At 41.8% G+C, this 25,993-nt stretch overlaps 1 protein-coding gene across 1 annotated transcript in view; it reads right to left on the bottom strand.

The window, feature by feature from the left end:
- Nucleotides 1-25,993, bottom strand: part of LOC126100446 (DNA repair protein RAD50) — a 270,875-nt gene that overhangs the window by 124,949 nt on the left and 119,933 nt on the right. Inside the window, exons 8-12 of the mRNA XM_049911053.1 lie at nt 17,282-17,435; nt 15,356-15,455; nt 9,991-10,130; nt 593-718; nt 412-505 (exon numbers count right to left, since the gene is read on the bottom strand). Of these exons, the coding sequence (XP_049767010.1) occupies nt 412-505; nt 593-718; nt 9,991-10,130; nt 15,356-15,455; nt 17,282-17,435 (614 nt within the window). The remainder of the gene's footprint in view (nt 1-411; nt 506-592; nt 719-9,990; nt 10,131-15,355; nt 15,456-17,281; nt 17,436-25,993) is intronic.

The raw sequence follows: 25,993 nt of genomic DNA, 5'->3' as shown, positions 1-25,993 counted from the left end.
TTGCTTAAATCAAACAATGGAAAATCCAGGATGGAATGTAACAATATTATAAAAAGTAAAGTTGCTACTCACCATATAGCAGAGATGCTGAGTCGCAGATAGGCATAACAAAAAGACTATCACGAATAAAGCTTTCGTTAACAACAGAAAACACACACACACACACACACACACACACACACACACACACAACCACAGTCCCAGGCAACTGAAACCACATTGCATTTCTTGCTTACTTGCTTAATGTCAAATGTTTAATATATTAAATCATTTGTAAAATAATCAGATGTTTGAAAGTGTTTTGTGAAAGCGAACTTGGTTTTTAAAGAATCAGGGGGTTTACCGGTGTAACCACTTGCAATAGTTCTTTAGATGTCTACTGTGGTAAGAGGGCACTCTGAGAGTACCTACCAGTTGAAGCATGCAAGCATCCAAGTCATGTTTCAAATTCTGTTGTGGCACTGTAAACAAAAGGTGGCGCAGTGCTTCATTGTGTTTGTTCTTCCTGGAAGGTAAAATTGGAAATAACAGTCAGTGTTCAAAATGGAAAACATAAGACTCATAGGAACAAAATAATTACAAAAACGCTTACAGTTTTTTGAGTTCGGACTCCTTAGATGCCTTCAGTTTGTTCTGGATATCGAGCTGTGCCTGCTCACTACTCAACAGCTGCAATGTCTGAACTTCTTTATCCACAATAACTAGCTTATCATCCAGCCTAGATCACAGAAACAGAAGAAATAAGTGTCACAAATTGTCCTAGCACTTTAGTTTTCCATTAGTTTAAATCTCAGCTTGTTATGTCCATGATTCTTTTGACATTCTGCAACTTTTGACACCTCTTTAAGATTAAAAATGACACAGTGGACATAACACTGCTAACACCCTATGGAAAAAAAATCACAACACCAAAAAATAATTAATATAGAATAATGAAAGTTTGCGAATAGATTTGTCTAGGTAACATATTTAAGTGATTAATACTGCAAGATCACAGGTTAATGTATGCACGAAGTAAGACATTGCAAATGTGAAATGCTGGCACATTAATAATTGGTGCAACTACCAGAATGTTTAATGCAAGCATGCAAACTTGCTTGCATTGTGTTGTACAGGTGCCAGACATCAGTTTGTGGGATGGAGTTCCACAACTGTTTTACTTAGTCAGTCAATATACGGACAGTTAATGCTGTCTGTGGATGATGCTGGAATTATTGTCCAATGACGTCCCATATTTGCTTGATTGGAAACAGATCTGGTGATTTCGCAGCCAATCGCAACATGATGATGCTCTGTAGAACATGTTGTATTACAACAGTGGTATGAGGGCGAGCATTATCCTTTTGGAAAAACTTCCTGGATGGTGTTCATGAATGGCAGAACAACAGGTCAAATTAGCAAACTGACACAATTTTGTAGTCAGGGTATGTCCAGTAACCAAGAGAGTGAACCAGCTGTCATACAAAACCGTGCCGCAGACCAAAATTCTCCATGTAAGTCCAGTGTGCGTAGCATCAAAACATACTGGTTGCAAGCCCTCAATTGGCCTCCTCCTAACCAACACAAGGTTATCATTGGCACCGAGGCAGAATCAGCTTTCATCAGAAAACGTAACAGGTTCCACCCTACCCTCCAATGATCTCTCACTTGACACAACTGAAGTTGCAAATGGTGGTGGTCTGGGTCAGCGGAATTCACACAACACGACGTCTGGCTCGGAGCTGTCCTTGAAGTAACTGTTTGTTGTGTCACTGTGGGCCAACTGCTGCTCAAATTGCTACTGCAGATGCAGTATGATGCACCAGAGCCATACACCGAACACAATGGCCTTCCCTCACAGTAATGGCACATGGCCGTCCTGGGCCCGGTCGTCTTGCAGCCATTTATTCTCGTGACCACGGCTGCCAGCAATCATTTACAGTGGCTACATTCCCGGCAAGTCTTTCTGCAATATCGCAGAAGGAACATCCAGCTTCTCGTAATTCTATTATGTGACTTTGTTCAAACTCAGTGACATGTTAATAACAGTGTCTTTGCTGCCTTAAAGACATTCCGGACTAACATTGACTCACCACATCCATTCTCAAAGGTAACTAACATTCTCAACCATTACATTGTGCATTTGAAGTAAACGTATTTTGCATCCTTATAGAAGTGCAACTAGTGCCACTGGCATGAAATTTAAATAGACAGCTTTTAGATGTACAAATACGCATACCAATTTCTGTTATGTTGTACAACTCCTTCTTGGTGTTGCGATCCCCCCCCACCCCCCACCCCCCCACCCCCAATCAGTGTATTTACATAAGAATTCTGCTTTCTGTTTACGACACTGTTCTCAGGATGGCTGCCTCAGGACGGCTTTATGGGTGAAAGTTGGAAAAATGAGACGACGTGTTTTGTCGTTCCCAGATATGGTATTGTTCCCATGCAAGCCAGAGCAATACTTAAACATTCTGAATAATTACACCACAGCAAACTTACACTGCATTATCTGGTAGGTAGCCCGCAACTCATGGTCTAGTGGTCAGGGCTGCTGCCTCTGGACCATGGAGCCCTGGATTCAATTCCTGGTCGGCATGGAGATTTTCTTTCCTTGCAGACTGAGTGTTTGTATTGTACTAGCCATTCCCATTCATCCTCATCACAAAAACATGTAAGTCACCAGAGTGGCATCAAAGAGAGAGACTTGCACCGGGTGTCCACATGACCCTAGATAGCATCCAACCTGTCCGTTACTGCAAATAATTTCTCTCTTTTACCGAAGGAGCCTCAAATTCTCAGAGCTAGTGTTTAATCATCTCCACCACTGCAACCATTGCTGCCTAATATTAACTACAGAGCATAGATAAAAAGTTTTTGCAGCAATTATTATGTTGGAAACTTAATGTGGACTCCTACAAAAATTGTAGACAAACTGAATTACATGAAAAAGAGAATATAGAAAAAGACACTCTTCAAGACCCATCAAATAAGGTAGACAGACATAGATGATCACAGTTTCAGTGACCCAGATGTCTAATTTCATTGCTTCACTACATGGGTCGTCATCAGACTTTTTCTACTAAATGAGTGCTGGGGGGATTGATATGTTTCTCTGTTTCTAATTTCTGTATCCTTAACTGCTGTGATTAAATTTGTTGGCTGTTGTATAAATCTGGCTTCACAGGTGCATCTGCAAGCACAGCTATTACTAATGGCATTGCTTGCTTGAGTCTGAGTGGAGGTGTCAACCATCAGATGGTATGAGGGGCTGTCAAATGAAAACTGAACACCCGCCATAACAAGCCATGGAATGTTTGTTTGTTTTGCTTTACGGCACAAAAACATCGGGAGTCATATGCACTCAAGTCGAAACTATAGAATACAAAGACAGAGAGGATTTAAGAAACGACTTTACGTCAGTCCCAACTGACGTAAGAGAAAACAGCTAAAAACAGGGACCTGGAGAAAGGGCTAAAAGAGACACCATTTAGAAACGGAGGTCCAAAACTAAAAATTAAATGGCCTTCGCCATACTGCTTTGACGGATGAAAAGTAAAATGCGGTCGACAGCCCGCATGTAATTTGCTAAAATGGCCGATAATGCAGCTCTCAAACCCAAGCACGAATGTAAATGGTTAAAAAAAGGGCATTCCATCAGGAAATGCCAGACAGTTAAAACTTGGGCGCAATGTGTACAAATTGGTGGGGTAGCACCAATTATCACATGACGATGGCTAAAAAGACAGTGCCCAATACGCAGCCTAGTTAAAATGACCTCCCGGCAGGAGGACCGAGAGGATATCGTCCAAGCTGCTGGGAGAGGCTTAATAAGCTGGAACCTATTCCTGTGAAAGGAGGGCCACTGGTGATGCCAAAGGGACACCACCTCCTGACAGACGGCAACACAGATATCATCGGAGGAGATGTAGGAACTAGCGGGCTGAGGTACGAGGACTGCAGCTCTGGCGGCAGCCTCGTTTCCTGGCAGACTGACATGACCAGGAACTCCATTAACATCACAGTGGCTCCACCAAGACTGAGCAAGTGACAGTTTTCTTGGACCCACTGCACTAAGGGACGGGCGGTGTACAGCACACAGAGACTTTGAAGGGCGCTGAGTGAGTCTGAGCAGAGGACACAATTGAAAAGGGTGTTTCGCCAGATGTACTCTGTTGCCTGATACAGGGCAAAGAGCTCGGCTGTAAATACAGAAAAGTGTGCCAATGACGAAGGCACACTCGACCCCCACAGTCACTCCGACAACCATCAGTGTACTCAAATGGTACTATTACAAAGTTCCATGCGTAGGTCGTGAAACTGAAGGTGATAGAGCATGGCTGGAGTACTGTCCTTAGGAAGCAAATAAAGGCCAAGATTAACATGGGCCACTTCACGAAGCCAAGGTGGTGTAGGAATCACACCCACCAGGAAAGTTGCAGGTAGTGTGAAGTTAAGCTGCCGTAGCAAGTGCCGAAAGCGAACTCCAAGAGGTAACAGAGAAGAGGGATGCGCCCCATTCTGGCGATCAAAGGAATCATTGAAGAAGGAGGCATAGGATGGACGGCCAAACATGGCAGATAAATGGCATGCATACCTGCTGAGGAGAAATTCATGGCAGTAGGACAGTGGTAGTCCAGCAGCTTCAGCATACAGACTCTCAACCAGGCTAGTTTAAAAGGTGCCAGTGACCAAACGGATGCCACGATGGTGGATAGTGTTGAGATGGCGTAAGAGGGATGGACGTGCAGACGCATAAACAAAGCATCCTTAGTTGAGTTTTGAATGGACAAGGGACCAGTACAAACACAGGAGGATGGTTCAACTGGCACCCTAGGAAGTACCATAGGGACACACAGGACACTGAGGAACCGCATACAGTGGTCTGCCAGGTGAACACATGGGAGGACCAAGAGTGTTTCCCATCGAGAATCAGCCCCAGGAATTTCATAATTTCAACGAACAGTAGGGCAACAGGCCCAAGATGTAAAGATGGTGGAAAAAACAATTTGCGTGGCAGAAATTCATACAGACTGTATTGTCAATGAAAAAACAAAAGTCATTGTCAATGCTCCAGGAGTAAAGATGATCAAGACATCGCTAAAGACGCTGCTCAGCGAGACAGGTTTGTGGAGAGCTGCAATAGATGGCAACATCATCAACAAAAAGGGAGCTGGAGATGCCTGGTGGGAGACAGGCCATTATAGGGTTAATGGCGATAGCAAAGAGGACAACGTTTAGGACACAATCCTGAGGCACACCATTTTCCTGGATAAAGGCATCCGACAAGGTAGAATCCACACGCACCTTGAAAACTTGGTCTTTTAAAAATTCCTGAAGGAAACAGGGCAGGCGGTCATGGAAGCCCGACTTGTAAAGAGTACGGAGGATACCAGTTCTCCAGCAGGTGTCATAGGCCTTCTCTAAATGGAAAAACGCCACCGCAGTTTGGGATTTCCGGGCAAAACCATTCATGAGATGGGCGGACAAAGTAACGAAATGGTCAACTGCACAATGCCGCGCTCGAAATCCGCACTGTGCATTAGTTAGAAAATTGCGAGACTCAAGCCACAATACCAGCCAGTCATGAATCATACGTTCCATCACCTTGCAAGCACAGCTGGTGAGAGAGATGGAGTGGAAGCTAGAAGGAAGGTTTTTGTCCTTACTGGGCTTCGGTATGGGTATGACGGGGGCTTCAGGTCAAAGTACGGGAAATGTGCCCTTTGTCCAGATGCGCCTGTACGTGTTAAGCGGAAAATGCTTACTCGCAAGCAACATCTGAATGTGGACAGTGTCTGACTCTGGGGTGGAGGATTGAGATGAACTGAGAGCATGATCTAGCTCCCTCATAGTAAGGGTGGCATTGTAGCACTCATGATTCTGAGAAGACAACGGTATCGTCCAAGCTGCCTCCACTCGTTTCCAATGAATGAAGGCAGGGTGATAGTGGGAAGAGCTCAGAACTTCCGCAAAATGGCGGCCCAAGGTGTTGGAGACAGCAACAGGGTCCACGATAACATCATCTGCTAATGTCAGGCCAGAAATTGGCAAATGGATCTCGGTCCCAGAAAGCCATCGGAAGTTGGCCCACAAGACAGAGGAAGGAGTGGAACTGTTAAAAGAACTAGTGAATGAAATCTAGCTAGCTTTTTTGCTATCCCGAAGAACACAATGACACTCTGCATGCATCTGTTTATAATGAATGCAGTTTGCCATTGTAGGATGATGGTTAAAACTCGGAGAGCATGTCTCCGTGTGCGAATTGCGTCGTGACACACCTCAGTCCACCAAGGGACTGGGACACGGAGTGGTAAAGAAGAAATGTGAGGAATGGAACGTTCTGCAGCAGTAAGGATAACGTTTGTGAGGGGATGATGTGCATTAAAGTCACCGAGTAGCAGAATTTGGGGTGGTAGCTGCCCGATAAGCTGAAGAAAGTCTGCCCTGGTGGCATCGAATGATGGAGGGACATACATGGTACAGAGAGAAAAAGTCAGGTGGGGAAGGAAAAGGCGAATTGCAACAGCTTGAAGATGGGTAGTCAGGGTGACGGGTTGACTATGAATATCATCCTGTATGATTACATAACGCCCCCACGAAATGGAATGCTGACCTCAGGGGGAAGGTCGAAACGAACCAGGAAGAAATGTGAAAGCACAAAGCGGTTGTGAGGGTGCAATTATGTTTACTGAAGGCAGAGTACGAGGGGATGCTGGGATGCTAAAAACAGCCATAAATCCTCTCTGTGAGACTGAAGGCCACAAATGTTCCATTGGAGGACAGTCATGATGAGGAAGAGATGTAGGGGTGTCACCTTGGCGGCTGCTGAGTGACAGCCTGTGAAGAGTCGCTACTACAGGGCACAGAAGCAGGAGAATCCTGCTCCATGGGGTTGACAGAAGCATCGGCTTGATTGTACTGTGTATCTGTGGTGTCCAACGCTGAAAAATGGTTGGTGGTGCGCACCGGCGACACGAAGGCTGGCCGGACTAAGGTATCACGTGGCAACACCGTCGATGAGGATCTTCGAGTCGGCGAAGGAGAAAACCGTTTGCCTTTGGTGGACTTCTTTGAGCCTTTCAGATTAGAGGAAGACTGAAGTGTCCTTTGGCTGAAGGGGTGTAGGAAGTCTTCACGGGAGTACTCCTTCTGTCGTTTCCATCCTACCGGTAGTGTAGCTGGTGCCTTCGCCCCTTGAGGCGAGAGTTTGATGGCTTGTTGCACAGTTGGACAGGGGGATGGCAATGCTACCTTGACAATGGCTGATTTCACAACCTCAGAGCTGAAGTTGAAGTCGCATGTCTGCGTGGCCATGTCCTTCATAGAGAAAAGGGTAACAAGAACAGAACTATAGGCGCCAGATGGGAGAACTCAGGGTTTGCGACTAGCCAGGAACTCGTGAGCGACTGGGTACGGAACTTTTTCCTTTACCCAGATCTCTTGGACAGCCAGCTCATCAAGATACATGGGACAATCCAGAGAGGAGGTGGCACGGCCACCATTGCAGCTGATACAGTGGGGAGAAGGAGACAGAAAGTCGCCCTCATGTGCATCCCTACCAATGGTTACACATTTGGCTAGGTGTCCAGAAGATGTTCTAGTGTGGTCGAAATGATGACACTGGTAGCAGCGCATCGGGTTCTGAATGTGCAGCCAGACTGTGATAATTTCATAGAGCAGCCTAGTGTGAACAACACCACGGGAAGAATTCAAAGTTCTACGCGCCTAGACACGAACATGGTAGCCGTGGAGAAGCGAGGTGGCAAGCTGTTGTGCTTCAGAATAAGAAGTAGTCTCCAAAAGCAAAGTGCCATTCCATAAATGAGAAGAGGATTTAACAGGGCCAGCAATTGCATCAACACCTTTCTGAATAATAAACGGATTTACTGTGGCGAAGGACTGACCATCTTCAGTATGAAAATCGTGGTGCAGCAGGAAGGGTCTTTGAATGATTAGTCTTATTACGTATAGGTTTTGTAGGCGTTGATTGTGTAGGTGATTGGCTCATTGTGAGAAAAACCCTCATGATTGCCAGCATCTCTGATGGTGGGCTTCTATCAACTGGGGGCCCTCCTTCACAAGGGGATGCAGCCACCTCCTGAACACAAGACAGAGGGCCCAATGGGTAATTTGGGAAGATAGCAGCCCAGGCAATCACCCCTCCCTGGGCCTGGCCTGGACCAAGGGATACGTGTGAATCCAACCTGTTGACCCGTGGCTGGGAATTACGTGTTACCCAGTCACCTGTTATGCACCAGATGTGTGGGCTGGCCTTCAGGAGTTCTCTAGGAGGAGGAAGAAAAAGAACCTCAAATGCCGAAGAGAAGGAACGAGAGAAGGAAACAAAGAAAGGAGACTGTTCTTACATCAGGGACAGACAATGCAGAACATTGCCAATAACATTCCAGACATGTTCTCCAAGGGAGGGGAAAAAGAACAGCAAGAGGATAGACATGCAGCACACAAGGGAAAAGATGCTGCAAAGACTGGGGCCCCGTGGTAGCCACGCATGAACCCGCCAAAGAGTGGCGAGCCCCCTGGGGAAAGCCATGGAATGATTCCATTTAAAATTGATCACCATACACATTAAGACATTTATCCCACTAGGAGACAAGAAGATCAATTCCTGTTCTGCAGAAAGTGGTCGGCTGCTGCTGGATCCACAAATGCACTCACTCTTGCACTTCCTTGTCCGATAAAAACTGACATCCCTGCATGTATTTCTTCAGCTCACCAAGGATATGAAAAAACATGCTGAAGGATCCAAGCTGTACAGAGGACATCGCAATGTTTCCCAATCAAATTGCTGAAGTGTAGACTTCGTCTGATTGGCAGTGCGCGGGTGTGCGTTATTGTGCAACAGGATGATTCTGTCCAACAGCATTCCTGGGCGTTTTGGCTACATGATGGGACTCAGTTTCTGCAAAGTGGCTTCAAAATACTGCACACTTGTTTTGGTTCCAGGATTGAGGAACTTGACAAGCAGAGGACCTCTGCAGTTGAAAGAGGTGGTCATCATGACTCTACCAAACTTGAGTGAACAACTTTAGATTGCTTTGGCAGGAGGAGATGAGGTATGTTTCCACTGATGGCTTTGCTGTTTGACCTCGGTCTACTGGACAGAATCATCCTGTTGCATGATAATGTCTGCCCCCAAACCATCAATCGGATGAAGGCTATGCTTCAGTGATTTAATTGGGAAACACTGCAACATGCCGCATACAGTCTATATCTTTCACAGTGTGATTTTCACATCTTTGGCGACATGGCGGAAGACATGTGGATGTTGGTTTCATTCGAACAACAAAGTGCAAGAGTGGGTGCAGTGGCGAGTGTCAGCGGCCAACTGTATTCTACGAACCAGAATTTGAGTGTCTTGTCTCACAGTGGGATACATATCTTCAACGTGTGTGGTGATTAGTTTTGAATGCAACCATTCCATGGTCTCCCTGTGGCATGTGTGTGGTTTGCATTTGACTGCCCCACATGTAAAGTCCCATCCACAGACCGAAGGCCACTGTATGATGGTTTGAAGAAAATTGGTTGGGTTTGTGGGGCTAGCCTGCTAACGGCCCCAATCTACACAAATGGAACTTATCTGCTATTAACTAAAGCTTTGGTCTTATTCTAGACCAGTTTGCCAAAAAAACTTGGCAACAACGATTCAGCTCACTTCAGGAAGAAGGCAACCAATGACACATTCAATGTCTCAGAACTTGATGGGGCACTTCCTTGAGGTTTACATGCTGTAATAGGGCAGAAGCAATGTAAATACAAACAAAATTAAGTAAAATAGGCAATATTAAATTCTTACACCTTAAATCAGAGCACATTCAGGAGAACTCACGGTATTATACTGTTTTAAAAATTAATATGTATTTAGAACATTTCAATGTCAAGCTCAAATCATTATGCAAGTGTAGTATCACCAAGGCACTTCAAAACAAAGGATGACATAAACATTGAAGAACATTTAACAAAACATTGATTACTGTAACTTATCACCTGTTGCTCTCTTGATGCTGATCTCTAATTTCTTTTTTCAGCTGTTCTTCATCAAGTTCTTGACAAGCAGTTTCCCAGTTAGTTTTTGCTTGCTCCAGTTCTCTTCCTAATTTGACAAGTTCTTCACCAGATTTCTCTATCTATAAAACAAAACAACAAGCCAGTTTTTCAGCAGATGAGATTTTGGAAGCACCCTGGGTGTGGTGTAACATATGTTATTTTTAGCAAACAGCCTCTAAACTGATGACATATATTTTATTGAATAAAATGTTCTCGGGTTTCCAGCCACGTCAATTGCTTAATACTACATGAGCTTTCGGCCAAGCACTCCTTGGCCATTGTCAAGTGGTATGACTGCCACTGCCAGTGGGCTGTTGGTGCGCCCTTATATATGCTAGCCGTCGGCTGTGACATCACTGGTGCCTGTGACATTGCCATATATGGGCATGTTTTGAGTCGACGTTCGATGTGCCCTCTTCGACTGCGCGATCGCTGGATCCCATGCAGCGCTAAGCTGAAAGCCACTGTCTCTATCCAGGTTGTTTGCGGTAATTTTTATTTCAATAGCTTCCTTTATTTAACTGTCCCAGAAGCCATTAGTGAGAGCCACGACAGAGGTATCGTCAAATTTTATGTGGTGACCGTTTTCTAATGCATGCTCAGCTAACGCAGATTTCTCTGGATAGCTTAGGTGATAATACCTCTCATGTTCTTTCCTGCGTTGTTCCACAGTGCGCACTGTTTATATGATGTACTTCTGGCCACACTCACAGGGTATTTTGTAGACTCCAGGTGTTCTGAGACATACTGCATCTTTAACTGGTCTCAGAAATTGACGGATTTTCATTGGAGGCCTGAAGATTGATTTGATCTTGTGTCTTTCCAACATCTTTTCAACAGGTGGCTTATCTTGTCCGACACAGAGCCACAGAATGGCAGCAAAGCAAGTTTCTTTTCCTGACGACACCTCTGTCATGGCTCACACTAACGGCTTCTGGGACAGTTTAATAAAGGAAGCTATTGAAATAAAAATTACCGCAAACACCCTGAAGAGAGATGGTGGCTTGCAGCTCAGCGCTGCGTGGTATCCAGCGATCACGCGGTTGGAGAGGGCACATCAAACACCAACTCAAAACATGCCCATATATGGCAATGTCATGGGCACCAGTGACGTCACAGCCGGCAGCTAGCATATAGAAGAGCGCACCAACGGCCCACTGGCAGTCATACCAACTGACAATGGTCAAGGAGTGCTTGGCCAAAAGCTCGTGTAATTTTAAGCAATTGATGTGGTTGGAAACCCGAGAACATTTTATTCAATGTTATCACCGCGAGACTCTGCATTCATACATATATTTTATTATTTCTTTCTGTTATCAGTTTATAACATTTTCATCGTCACATGATGATTGCACTGCATTTACAGAATGAACTACTAATCAACTGTTGAATGTTTTGAGTGCCATGGTGCCAGTGAAAGTGTCACAATTATTTCAGAAAACTTTAAATTTGATATGGTTACAAGTTAAATAACAAGTTTCATAATAAAGTCCAAGTCTAGTTATACAATAATTTCTCTTGTGAGCAAATTTTAATGAGTGAATTATACCCTTCCTACCAAACAAAGGCAACGGCCGGAGGGGGAGAGTGTAAGGAAGAGAAAAGGAAATAAATAATTATGGAGTGAAAATAAAATCTCTTCTTGAATTATACACTATATTCTTTGCTCTGGTTTACTAAAACTGCTTATTCTTTACATCTTGGATAATGTATCCCTACAAGTGATACACAGTGAAACTTCTGTTGGCAAATTGTTGAGAGATATGCTGTCATTTATCGGTTTGTGTATCTCTCTGTGGATATCTTATACCCAACATCACAACATAATAACTGAAGTGTTCAGATACGCATTATTTTCATGAAGTATCTTTTGTCATGTGTCTTATTGAATGGAAAATAAACAACTTTTGTAGAGACCATCTCCCACTATTGTCACTTTTATCTCTGCTATTTCTAACACTGAAATACATTCCACAAGCCATCATATAATGCATTATGCAGACCATTTCTTAATATTACTAGTTATTCAATGCCCTATTAGATTTGAATATGGACCAAGGCCAAATTGACCCACTATATGCCTCTGATTTTTACCTTACTTTCACCATCCCTGAGAGAGAATTAAGATGGAGTCAGCTAGAAATGTTGCACCTTGAATATCAGTTTATGACATTTATCCAAAAAGGTTCTGCTACATTCTAAGGCAATATGAGTAATCTTGGCCTAGCAGTGAACTTCTTTTCTTTTTGAGAAAAAAAGATGCATATATTTTCCAGCGCATTTTCATCTGCGCAGCATTTTAGTGAGTAGATTCCATCTACAATTAACGGCTCTGTGAAGTCTGAAAAATATCAATCTATGGTTCCCTAGATGTCTTCTCTGGCCTCAAAAATGGTTTCAAGAAACAAATCTCATTCGATGCAGGAATGGGTAGAAATATGAAGGTACCAAATGCGGTGAGCACTGTGCATGTTCAACAATTTTTAATTCAAATCTCTCATTTTGTAAGGCATCAAGTTAGTCAACAATTTATGTGGACCTTTTCCTCCTTAAATACAATGTTCTGCAACAATATGACAAAGTAATACAGTTGTTGACAGATTGAAATTATATGCCACATGACACTATTCTCATCAGTAAAAGGATTATCTTAAACTATGAATCACCTTCTTCATTTATTTTGTATTAATTAATTTTTAAAAAAACCTTGTGGTTTTGGTTGGGTAGGAAAATACAATAGTAAATATATTTTTCCAATAGATTTCTAGTCACACTGTTTAGCTTTTGCGAACTGCAGGTCCTTCAACAACCTTGAAACTATAGAGCAGAAATACCCGCATCTCAATGACAGAAATTAGTTGATCAAACAATGGAAAATACAGGATGAAATAATTAAAATATTATGAAAAAGGAAGATTTCTAGTGATCATACAGTGGAGATGCTGAGTCGCAGACAGGCACATCAAAAGCCAAAAGGCTGCTTCTGCATTGAACAACATACACGCACACATGTCCATGCAAACTCAAGCCCCATTTGCATGTCCACTGTCTCTGGCAGCTGAGGTGAGACTGCAAGCAGCAGTGGATGATGGGAGAAGCAATCTAGTTGGACAGAGAAAGGAGGAGGCTGGGGGGTGGATAGCAGGGTAGAAGTGGGGGACAGTAAAATTCTGCTTGTGGGAGAATACAGGGACAAGGCAGGGAGAGGAGAGGGTAGGGCAGCTAACTGCAGTCAGCAAGTTGACCAAGGGCAGGGAGGGTTGGGGGGCAGTGGGTGGGGGTAGGGGTGGGTAGAGGAAAAGGAGAGAAGTAAAAATATTTTGGGTGCGTTGGTGGAATAGAAGGTTGTGAGGTGTTGGAGAGGGAACTGGGAAGGAGATAGGTGGATAAAGGATGGTGACTAATGAAGATTGATGCCAGGAGGATAAATGGAAAGTAGGATATATTGCAGGAAGAGTTCCCACCTGTGCAATTCAGGAAAGCTGGTCCTGGTAGGACAGCTCAATATGGTACAGGCTGTGAAATAGTAATTGAGAAGAACTTCTGTGATTCAGCATCTCCACTATATGGTGAGTAGCAATCTATCCTTTTCATAACACTGTGTAGAAATGGGTTACTTCGACAAAAAAGTAACTCCCTTCACTTCTTTCTTTACAAACGATCAAAGTTTTTACTTTCTGCACTAATAACTTAAATGTCATGGTGATTTATTATCACACACACACACACACACACACACACACACACACACACACACACCTTATAATTTTCAATCCCCACCCCTGTTCCATTGCAAAATTATCATTACGAAGATACTCTTCTAGAGCCTGGAAAATATTGGCCACAACCTTTCCTGCATATGAAATCAGTTTCACCTCTTTTGCCACAGGACCACCACTTTTCCCCTACTGCTTTGATGGCCGTTTTATTTTTAAATCGAAATTGTGGGCACATGCAACACCAACAGTAACAAACTGGCACATCAAATCAGTTGCATTCTTTTCAAATTGGGCAAAACGTTGACGACATATTGTCACATTTGCTTTTGACCAAAACTCAACAGGTACAGCATCCATCTTGCACAAAACTGAGATGTGTCAATAATCTTAGTAGATGTGATACACAGTGAGATATGAACTAATAAAACCAACTAAAAAAATCACACACCATACCTGACCATAATATCCCCGTAGCATCTTAGGTTTTCTCAGTGTGACTGATGGGACGTTTTCAGTTTCTAACTGAGGCAATGATATATGAGTGCAATTTCTCATGACAATATCCTTGTATGATTAAAAAAAGAAAGAAAGAAAAGCAAATGTTTTGTGAAATAATTTGTCTACAAGTAATTTATTTATTTTGTTCATTTATTCACGTTTGATAGATCCAGTATCCAAGAGAATTATAAGGATATGGAGTGAGTTATAATTATAGATGAGAACAGTAGCCTACTTACAGATGATAATAGAAAGTAAGAAGTAAAATCAGGGAATAATGACATGCCTCTGAAAGATGCTCACAATCATGTACAGTAAATGAGATGCCAATTGACAATTTAAAGTTTAAGGTTTAACTTAGATTTTGATGATGATGATTGGTTTGTGGGGTGGTCAACTGCGCAGTCATCAGTGCCTGTACAAAGTCCCAACTTTTTGCAGTCCAATTTCTTAGACAATCCAATCTAGCCACTGTCACGAATGGTGATGATGAGGAAATGATGAGTGCAACACAAACACCCAGTCCCCGGGCACAGAAAATCCCCCACCTGGCCAGGAATCGAACCTGGGACCCTCTGATCCAGAGGCAGCAATGCTAGCCAGTAGATCATCAGCAGCGGACTACTTAGATATTATATATGACATTAGAGGATATTTGCCCGGTGGGACTTTAAATTTTCATTAGCAACTCATTTACTGCACATGACTTTGAGCGTCATTCAAAGATGTGTCAAATGTTTCTCTAATCTATTTTATGTCTTGCTTTTTGAAAAATCATTTCATACAACATTTGACCCCTCTTTCTATTTTTTCTTTACTTTCAAGTTTTGTCCTTAAATAACTTGATTACTTTCAAGCAATCATTTGTTTTCCTTTTTTTCACGTTTTTATTCCCCCCTCCAAACCAGACCGGTCAATTTGATAACCCATTTCCCATTCTTTCATTGGTTATGAAAATTCAAATAAAAATTTTTCCTCAAGTGACCTAATTTTTTCTTAAATTACCATAACTTCTTTAAAGCAATTAAAATGCATTGTTTCATTCTACATGTACATCTAGTGCAACCATAAAAACAAATAGTACTTACATCTTCAATTTCTGTTTTGACACTCCATTCTTCAGCTTTATTATCTTCTGCTTGTCGTTTTTTTGAAGTGATTTCCTGCTCTAGCTTTGCTTTAGTGTCTCTAGTGAACAGAAACATAAGAGAAAGAAAAATAATGTCCAATAGAACAAAGGAGAGTTAGATCCAGCAACATAAAACTATGAAACACAAATACAGTGAGAGCATACAATATGGAGAAGGTAATGTAAATAATAAATTATATTATTCCACCAAGAAAAAGGAAATTTCAGGACAGAAGCTATTAAATTAAATTCAAAAAACAAATGCTTCATCCTATTAACTGTTCATTACACATTTTACTGCATGTGCTGTTGCACAATTTCAAACTACAGCTACAAATGTAACGTTAGTTTTGCTGTAAAACAGATAATCCACATATTTATGTGATGTATGAAGTAACCAAAAAGAAATTGTGGTCAACTCATAATAGAACTGTCATTGTAACAAGGCAGCTGCTGCAATGGTGTGTTGGTTACTTGGACCAACATAGATGCAATCTTTTTCTAAAAGCTTAAAAGATTTTGGAAAGATAGATTGTGCTTTAATATCTGAGAATTCCTGACAGACTGAAATGCTTTGTAAATAAAAGTGAAACGTGTCTGGTGTAATTCTTTTTAATTAGATTGCAGGCAGCTCAAGACAGATAACCTATAACAGATATTTGCAATTAGTTTGAAGTGATATACAGAGTGTGCCACAGTATCTACGATACCCACGTAGGAGAGACCACTCCATCAACTAGTGAATATGATGGGTTGTAGTCTAGGACACTGATAATTTTATCAGTCTCAATCAAAATGGGGTGTTGGATTCACAAGTCACATATGTTAAACATGTAGAAATTACTTTCTTTACAACAACATGAATTATGGAAGTCTTAAATGATCCTGTCCACTATTCAACAACTCCTATATATGGTGAGTAGAATCTATTCTAATCCATATTACTATTATTCTAGCCTGTATCTTCCGATGTTTGATTCTTTTTACAAAACCTACTTTATTTGCTCTATTCTTAGAGCACTACCAGTTTTGATATAAATGATTTGATTTTGATGTTCATGCCATCGGGTATTCACCTTAGCCATAAAGAATGACAAAACTACCAACCATAACTTTGCTTCAGGGATATCTCTTCTGAAAATCCTGTACAAATCTTGCACAGTCACCACATACATCATATGACTAAGCCATTAAGGATGGGGAACTAGCAAGCACTCCGCCATGGACAAATTTCCTTAAAACTACACTCAAGCTAGCCACTATATCAGAATAATAATTGTTAACTCATTATGTACATTCTGTCTGTGTCTGGTTCACTCGCTGTCTTCTGAGTTAGGATGCTGCAAGTTAACTTAGAAACATCTATGTGTAACTTACAGAAGCTATAGCACTTTTCAACAAAAAGGAACGGAACTTTTTCTTCTTCCAATGCCTAACAGATTAATTCGCGTATCAAAATAACAATATGTCACACCGTATGAATTTAGTTGAAGACAAAAATGTCACTCCAAAAATTTGTCAGGAATAACCCTTTACCTGTTACAGCTTACATCTCTTGTAACTATGTCTCTAATTCAAGATTTACAAATTCAAACAGTCACAACTAAAATACTGTACACAATAACTTTTTGATAGTCATAAGACACTGCTGGCTCTGAAAAACATTAAAGCAATCAGCACAGATGTATCTACTAATATCTAAAAGGATATGAGTAAATATTATTTCTTCATTTATCTATCTCTTAGCCAGAAGTCAACGAATATGTTATGGTTCATGTATGAGTTACCATAAAAGATAAATCATGAATCTCAGCTGTTGTGATGAAACTTCAAAGTGTGAAAATAATTACATTGATTCCCTTAGTGAATAATTAAATCAACTTACCTAGCAATATCTATTTTACTTTGAAGTTCCTGCTCTTCTCTTTGAAACCTGTTCCGTAACTGCTCAAACTGTACCTTTGACTCTCTTATTTTATCGTCGACTTGATGCATTAAATTTGAGACAAGAACTTCTGAAGAAAATGTATCTTCTTTTACTAAAACAAGGAAAAAGAAAGTTCACACTGTGTAATTACCTCAAAAATTAGAATGTTTAAAAGAACAGGAAAACCACACTAGAATTTGATCACTGCTTTCTTATACTCAGACTGACGTACATTTTTCACACTGTGTGTACATGTTGTTGCACAGTGCATGAGATTAAAATCATGGATGGGTAGTTACTTAGAAAAATGCTTATACAAGTACTCGATACGAAACAGGCCTTTGGCAACTGTCTGTAGCGTAAGGCTTTAAATGATGTCCTTCAAGAAAGAAAATGAGAGAGGTGCATCAACAATCATTACTAACATTTCTGTGCATGGCATTTTCGTGTATCATTACCTTTTCCAATATCATTGATCATATGCAGTCACCGGAGTGCAATATCAGCTTGATATTTCAGCAGTAAATCTTCGCTCCAGATTGTCACTCATAATATTGTGACCCAGTCATAAGTAGAAGCTACAACTAAACCTTTTGGTAGTCAACAGGGGACAATACTGAAATGTGGGCAGGGAAGGAGAGGGGAATGCGGGCCACGCTCCGAGGCATTTAAGAATATACGTGAAGTTCTCCAATGTTACGCATTTTAACCATTATGAATATGGTCTAACATTCATAATGAAAGCGACAAAACAAGAGGAAACAGTCTGCCTAGTTTCATTAATATGATGGATACTGTAAATATTGCAACTAAGTGCACTGTTTCACTGGTTGTCCAGACTATAAGGAAGGCTTTAAATAAATACAGCGACAGGAAGGTTAATACTTAGTCAAAATACCCGCTCGTCACAAAAACTGCATAGAGAACATGTAACGACACATGAAAAAAATGAGAGAGAGAGGGGGGTGGGAGGGAGAGAGAGAGAGAGAGAGAGAGAGAGAGAGAGAGAGTGAGAGAGAGAGAGGAAGGAAGGAAGGAAGGAAAAAGGCGCCACATTTACAACATGGTCTTTAGAGATTGAAATCGACCTTGGTTGGATAAGGATGGTGGGACAGATTACTCGTGACCTATTTGGAAGGAATTTTCATGTTATAAACTGATAACCAATTTGGGGAAATAAAAGAAAATCTGCAACGATGGATAGAAATCAGAACTCCATTCCCCTGAGCATGCATTCTTATAGGGAACTAGCATCTTTTTAGCTCAACATATTTCTTTACTGCCTTGCAGTACATGGCAATGGCCTTGCCGCAGTGGATACACCGGTTCCCGTGGGATCACCGAAGTTAAGAGCTGTCGGGTGTGGTCAGCACTTGGATGGGTGACCATCCAGGCCACCATGCGCAATTGCCATTTTTCGGGGTGCATCCAGCCTCATGATGCCAATTGAGGAGCTACTTGACTGAATAGTAGCGGCTTCGGTCGAGAATACCATCATAATGACCGGGAGAGCGGTGTGCTGACCCCACGCCCCTCCTATCCGTATCCTCCACTGAGGATGACACGGTGGTCGGATGGTCCCGGTAGGCCACTCGTGGCCTGAAGACGGAGTGCTTTTTGTACTACATAGTACCAGCCAAAATGCAGCCCCACTGTGAATGCTGTTCTCAAACACGGGATGAGTTGTTTGATGTTTGTAAGCAGCCAGAAATTGCCCTGTCTGCTGCCAACCGATCGGCAGCTGCTGCAAATAGGTATGTTGGAAGACCTCCCGGGAGTTGTGTACGTGTGACACCTCTCCAGTGGGTCCTGTCTGCTGTGCACAGGATTTGTTATTGCCTGTCCACCTGAATGCAAATGATGTGTTAATAGTAGATCTAGGTGTCCTGTACAGGATGGACGGGGACCAGGGAGGACGCAGGGTGTCGTACTGATCCCCCTAACAAACAAGTTTGAAGTGTTGTCTTTCACTGAAACCAAAACTGAGCCAGTGGCACTCAGTTCACATGTTTTGGGGAAAGCTGTTTCGCCCAGTGTCAAGAGCAGACAAGCAAAAAAGGGCATGGGTCAATTCATTGTTGGCGTTCAATTGTACGGCGAATGATGGTAACCCTTAGGGGACAGGAAAGGACACCAGGTGCACTCAATGTGTATGCTTGCAGGAGGGGGGGGGGGGGGGGGGGAGGGTCATTCAGCATGCTGAAGAGGCTATTCCAGCAGCCATTGAGGGAACAGGGTTCAACCAACTGCAGATTGTGGAGCATGTAACAAATTATGCCTGTCGTCTGGGCTCCAAGGTCATTTCCGGTCATTGTAGCAACTGGAAGAGAAGATCGAGAAGACCAGCCTTGTGTGTTAAGTTTCAAAGAATGTGGACCTTTGGTTCTGAGTCGAGTGGAAAGACTGAACGAGAGACGATTCTGTGACAAGCTAGGCTGCTACTTCCTGGACTTTATGAGAACAGTATGGTCTCCCTAAATATGTCGCACATCAGAGGCTGCCACTCAGGTAGATGACTGCGTGTGGGGTGCCACAAGGGTTTTATAGATTAGGCAACTCTCCATCCAATCCAGATAACAATAGCTGCAGGAAACTCAGAAATATCAGCGTAAGATCAAAAGAAATGCCTCCCACAGATGAGATAATTTAAATGTTAATGGTGAGCTGGCAAAGCTTTCGCAACCAAGTGTCAGCGTTTGAAGTGCTCATGAAAAGCAGTGAAGCTCACTCAATACTAGGTACAGAAACCTGGTTGAAACCTGAAATTGATAGCAGTGAGATTTTTGGGGAATATTTTGGATGTGTATTGAAAAGCTAGGCAGATGGGAAATGGAGACGGTGTTGTTGCCAAGGTAGGTAAGAAACTCAAATCCAAGAGAAATTGAAGCTGGATGCGGGATTGATTGTGCAAGCCTCAGTTTCAGGGCTGGGCATAAACTGATAATTAGATCCTTATATTGCCCACCAGACTCAATTCCTGTAGTAACCTTGTAATCATCGGTGGAGACATTAATCATCCTACGACGACCTGGGAAAATTACAATTTTGTTAGCAGTGGCCATGATGAGATATCATGTGAAACTTGACTGAATGTCTTCTTTGAAAACTATCGAGAAGAGATAGTTAGGGATCCCAATCATGATTGAAATATGTTGGACCTAATGGCAACAACTGGCATCAGTGACCATGATGCGGTTGTGGCAACAACGATTATAATGTTCAGTGAACTAGATAAAAAAATCAATAGCGTCATATCTCAATGAGGAACTTGAAAACATACATCACAGGGCAGGAGCATGTAGAGGAACTCTGGCTCAGGTTTAAAAAGAATAGTTGACCGTGCACTGGACAGATCCAGTAGAACAGTTCATAATAGTATGAAACCTCCATGGTATACAGTCACTGTAAAGAAACTTCCAAAGAAACAGATAAAGATGCTGAAGGAAATGCGTTTGGCTGTTAAGAGAGCAATGCATGATGCCTGGCCTGTGATATACCGTGCGTGGAGGTCTACATCAAAATAATGTTTCGTTCTGACGGCACTTCCGCCTTTGCTCTTCGACATTTCCAGTCAAAAAAATTTCAGTTTGTAGAGGAAATATCACTAAATACTTTGCCCAAATTTGATATTGATATCTATAACACATCCCAAGAAAAAAATTCTCAAAGAACATGCTTTTTTCGGGCCAAAGATAATAAACCTCCCCTTAAGCAGCACAAATACACAAATAGAAGAAGTTGATGGTTTAGAGTTGTATATACACAGTATAGCTACAACAAAAGCTAAGGATTCACATATAATATTGGTCATTAAAATTTTTTTGCTGTTTCTTCTTAGAGTGTGGTTAGGTAGGACCCTAAGGGCACAGCTTAAATTGCAGCAGCTGAATGTATCTGACAAGCACAAAATTTCACTTTTGTGCACCAAATGTTCTTTGGGTTACCTGGCTGGATAAATGTTCCGTCCAGCACTTCGGCTTTTCTGTGGAGAAGCCAATCAAATGTGACATTGCTCAAGAACTCACCTTGCACTTGTTCTTGGTGGGCAATTATACTTTTTGCCAACTTTATTGCAAATATTTATAATCTATGAAAAAACTAAAATCAATAAGAAAAACTAACCTTGAAGCTTGGCCTCTTTTAGCATGTGTTCATTACCTTTAAGACACATCAAACACAAATGTGCCAGTAATTTTTTAAATAATAGCATAAATGGCTGGTTTTCTGGGCCCAAAAATTTTCTAAGTGGCTGGTCCTCAGAGTGTTAAATTTTGAATGACAGTGAAATGCTTGGTGATTTAAGAAATTTATCACACCTTTTCACAAGTGACATAATTCGTCTCGCGTAAAAGGTAATTTCCTTTGAAAGTAAAGCTTCTCAAATCACCACTTGCAAAATTTTCCTATGAATTACTAGAAATGTAAACAGTTGCAGTGTCATGCTCATCTAAAGCAGTTTATTGCAACGATGTACTGCATAGTCTTAGTACTGGAGCCTTTGACACATTTTGCTGTCTGCAGATGCTTCCATGTCCATTTTGTTTTTTGTAAATGGCACATCAACTGAAGTTATACTCTTGTTTTATGCTGCAATATTATCCTGCAGCAGCAGGCTAAATTAACATTCTTTGTTAGAGTATCAGTTCTCACCAGCAAAAAAATTACAAAGAAACTGAAAATTAGAAAAATTGTCAGAATTCTAAAAAATTTCCTTGTTTTTCCCAGATTTCCCAGTTGTCCCAGGGCATATACACCCTGTGTATCACTGTTTATGAGGTGACATAGGAAAGTAGACTCCTTCAGGGAGGAACACCGTGAAACTGCAGTCTCCTTGATAGTACAGTGTTTATAGGAGGAGTGATAACCCACCAGATGATGTTCCATCTCTGACTGAGTAAAGACCTTAACCCACATCTGAACATCTACATCCAGCATCGTCGAAGTGAATTTTGGGTAAGCAATTGGTTCTCCAGTCAAATAGCTGATTCCTTGTGTCACTCACCTCACTTGGAACCCAGAGAAGAATCAACTGAGCAGGTAGTACAACTAAGGTCAAGGAGAAGAGTAGTACAACTAAGGTCAAAGAGAAGACTGCGAATAGCAGATATCACAGGACAAGGATAAGATCGATCAATAACCTGCAGACTATCAACTGATCGAAGGACGTATGTTTAATAAAACATATGGTTCTATTAATGGCTGTCAGCTGTGCCTTAAAAAACACTACATTCTTGGCAACAAACATTGTTCCTGACAAGCACAAGATGTAAAAGTATGTACTGTCCTATTCCTGATTTTGGAGCCACTGGAATAAATGACACTAACAACTCAATATTACTGAGGAATGGATGCTGTAAGCTCATGGGGGTAACAAACTCTAGGTCCTTCAAGTATGTAGATTGGACGTAAATCGTGGTACTGAGACCAAGTTTCAAGGGGTCACACTCCCTGTATCAAAAAAGTATTCGCTTCGTTGGATGATCAGAGAACTGTCCTATGTTGATTGCAGTGAATTAAAGTTGGTTCCATTGGAACTGACGAAAAGCTCCCTGCTTCAGTGAATAGACTGTCTACAGGATTAGGCATGAAAAGTGCCGGTGGCCAGTCTCCCTTCATGATAATGTACTGAATCCAATAATTTCAAAATGTCACTGAGTTATAAATGTGGCAACCATTGTCCAGCTGGGATGAGACTAATGCAGGGTAAACATGGGTGAATATAGGACAGCTGTGTCAGCTTTCAACTAGCAGAATGTCAAGTGTTGGGTGTCTAAATAGACTTCATGACCAGGATGAAATATGGTACAAGGCCAGAAATACATGTCATGTTTCTGGAGAAGAAAACTGGATGCCTTGGCAAGCAATTCTGTAATAAATCCAGCATTAATAGAACAGTCACATCTATTAAATATTTAGGCATAAGTAACATTGCAAAGTTATATGAAATGGAATGAGCAGGTCAGTTTGTCAGTAGGAAAGACGAATGCTCAAGTATTTTAGGAAAGTGTAGATCACCCATAAAGGAGATGGCATATAGAATGCCAGTACATTCTTCAGTACCCTACCAGGATGGATTAATGGAAAACATTAAAGCAATTCAGAGGAATGCTGCTAGATTTGTTACTGGAAGGTTCTATCAACATGCAAGTATTACAGAGGTGCTTTACAAACAAAAATGGTAACTCCAGGAGGGAAGAAGATGCTCTTTGTGTGAGGTACTATTGCAGAAATTCAGAAGACTGGCATTTGAGGATGTCTGCATGATGATTCTGCTGCCACAGATGTATACAGGGTGTATCAAAAAGAATCTTCACATTTTGAAAAAATAATAACTATTATGTTATTTGAGATATGTACATGAACAACATACTGCCGGAAAAAGCAAACTCTTTGAGTTCTACATGGTTCCCAATAGGTAGAAGCAGTGTGCACCTACTTCAGTTCTAGTAAAAAAGGTGTCAGGACAACAGAAGCATTCTGTGTTATAAGCTTTGTGCAGTGCGGATCAGTAATAACTGTACAGCGTGACTTTCGTACTAGGTATGGTGTGGATCCTATTACAGTTCAGAGCATTAGATGATGGCATGAACAATTCTGAGAAACAGGTTGCTTGCGTAAAGACAAACTGCCGGGCCGTCCCTGAGTGTCTGACACATCCGCCATAGTTTCACAAGGAGTCCACACATATCTCGATATGCTTGACAACTTTCTTTTCTCATAGTTGAAGACTGATTCGAACGACTTGATTTAGCAACAGGATGGGGCACTGTCACACTGGCATTTGTAACTGCTACAATTTTTAAATCAAAGGATTACTGAATAATGGATTGATCACACAGGACCAAATGATTCAGCCTTACATTACTGGCCTCCAAGGTCACCGGACCTGACTGTACGTGATTATTTCTTGTGGGGATTCATAAAAGACTGTTTATGTGCCTCCGTTACTAACAACAATGAATGAACTGAGACCTCTTCTAATAATTTCCGGGTATGCAGCCGGATCCCGTCGACATTCTGCCACGATATTTCGGCCCAGAGACGTCCGGCCATCATCAGGTGAGTACACAACTACTGAAAAGCCCAGGTGCAGTCGCGGCATAAATACCGCGACTGCACCTGGGCTTTTCAGTAGTTGTGTACTCACCTGATGATGGCCGGACGTCTCTGGGCCGAAATATCGTGGCAGAATGTCGACGGGATCCGGCTGCATACCCGGAAATTATTAGAAGAAGAAATACGCCGGGAAAATTTCAGAAGTCACAACTGAGACCTCGCATAACAGCAGCTGTGAAAACTGTAACTCAAGACATGCTCGCTGCTGTGTGGGAACAACTTGAAATACTGCATTGACAAGTGCCTTGCATCTCAAGGGGGACATACTGAACACCTATGAAAAGGTATGGAAAAAAAAAACTTGAGTATCCCGTTCACCAAAAAACAAAATTCATTGTATATGTTTATTAGTTTCAGAAATATAGATGTTCCAAAACGGATGAATCTTTTTGATACATCGTGTATTTCATGTAAGGACCACGAAGATAAGAGGCGAGAAATTTGGGTTGATGCAGAGGATTTCAGACAGTATTTCCCTTCACTCTATTTGCAAGTGGAACGCGAATGGAAATGACTACTAGTGCTACATGGTACCCTCCGCCATGTACAGTAGTATGGTGGCTTGCGGAGTATGTAACCATATTTAGATGTAGAAAGTGTTCAAGCAGAGGCCCTTCATATGGCTTCTTGGGGCTGGCCCTCAGTCAGGAGAAAAGATTGGAAGCTACATAAAATACAAAAACCATTTTGACATACAGTGCAGGGATGACCATGGCTATCAGGAAGATAGTAACACTCAGCAGGAAGCCCGGGGAATGCTATTCTTTGGACCTTAAGGGTGTCGAGCAATGTACCAACTCTAACCCAAAATGATCAGGAGGATAAAAGATGAATAAATATCTGTTAGGAGTCTCAAAGGTCCCAGTCATCAAAGATAAGCAAAATTTGATGATGCCAAGGGGTAGTGTAAGCCTTATGTAGGTAAAAAAAAGGAAAAAAAAAAAGAAGAGTGCAATGAGATGTTTGCGTTTTGAATAAGCCCATTGGACTGCTGTTTCTAACCTATCCAGATGGCTGTATGTTGATCACCTCTTCCATAAACCATAACCATACTGATTGGCGGGATGAGGGGCTGGGGGGGAGGGGGGGGCGGTCCAAGGTTCCACAATCTGAGGCAGCTTAACTGTCAGGCAACCATCATTTCAAGCAGTTTGCAGAGCACATTGATGAGGCTCACTGGTCGGTAGCTGTAGACAGACATTGTGTTTTTGCTTGCTTTATGGACTGGAATGACGGCACCATTTTGTTATTGTGGAGAGAGAACATATGTGAGCCAAGTAAGGTTGAAGATCCTGAATAAATTGAGCCTGTGAACTGCATTCATGTGCTAATCATCTGATTATGAATAGAATCAGAGCCTGGCGGTGTATAGCGAAACGAGTTAAGAGCTTGAAGTAGTCACAGTCAGTGAAATGTTCATTATATAATTCAGGGTTACAAGGAGTAATGAATAATGTGATGTCTTCAACTTGTCTTTGTGCATTTGATAATCAGCCAACTAAGAAGTGGATGCCGATATTGTCACAAAGTGCGTTGCTAGGTGTTCACAATACA

Source organism: Schistocerca cancellata, chromosome 9, assembly GCF_023864275.1.
Source record: "Schistocerca cancellata isolate TAMUIC-IGC-003103 chromosome 9, iqSchCanc2.1, whole genome shotgun sequence".
In the NCBI taxonomy this organism is placed as follows: domain Eukaryota; kingdom Metazoa; phylum Arthropoda; class Insecta; order Orthoptera; family Acrididae; genus Schistocerca; species Schistocerca cancellata.
Note: the sequence above shows the minus strand (reverse complement) of the source record. Positions and strands in the feature narration are given on the sequence as shown.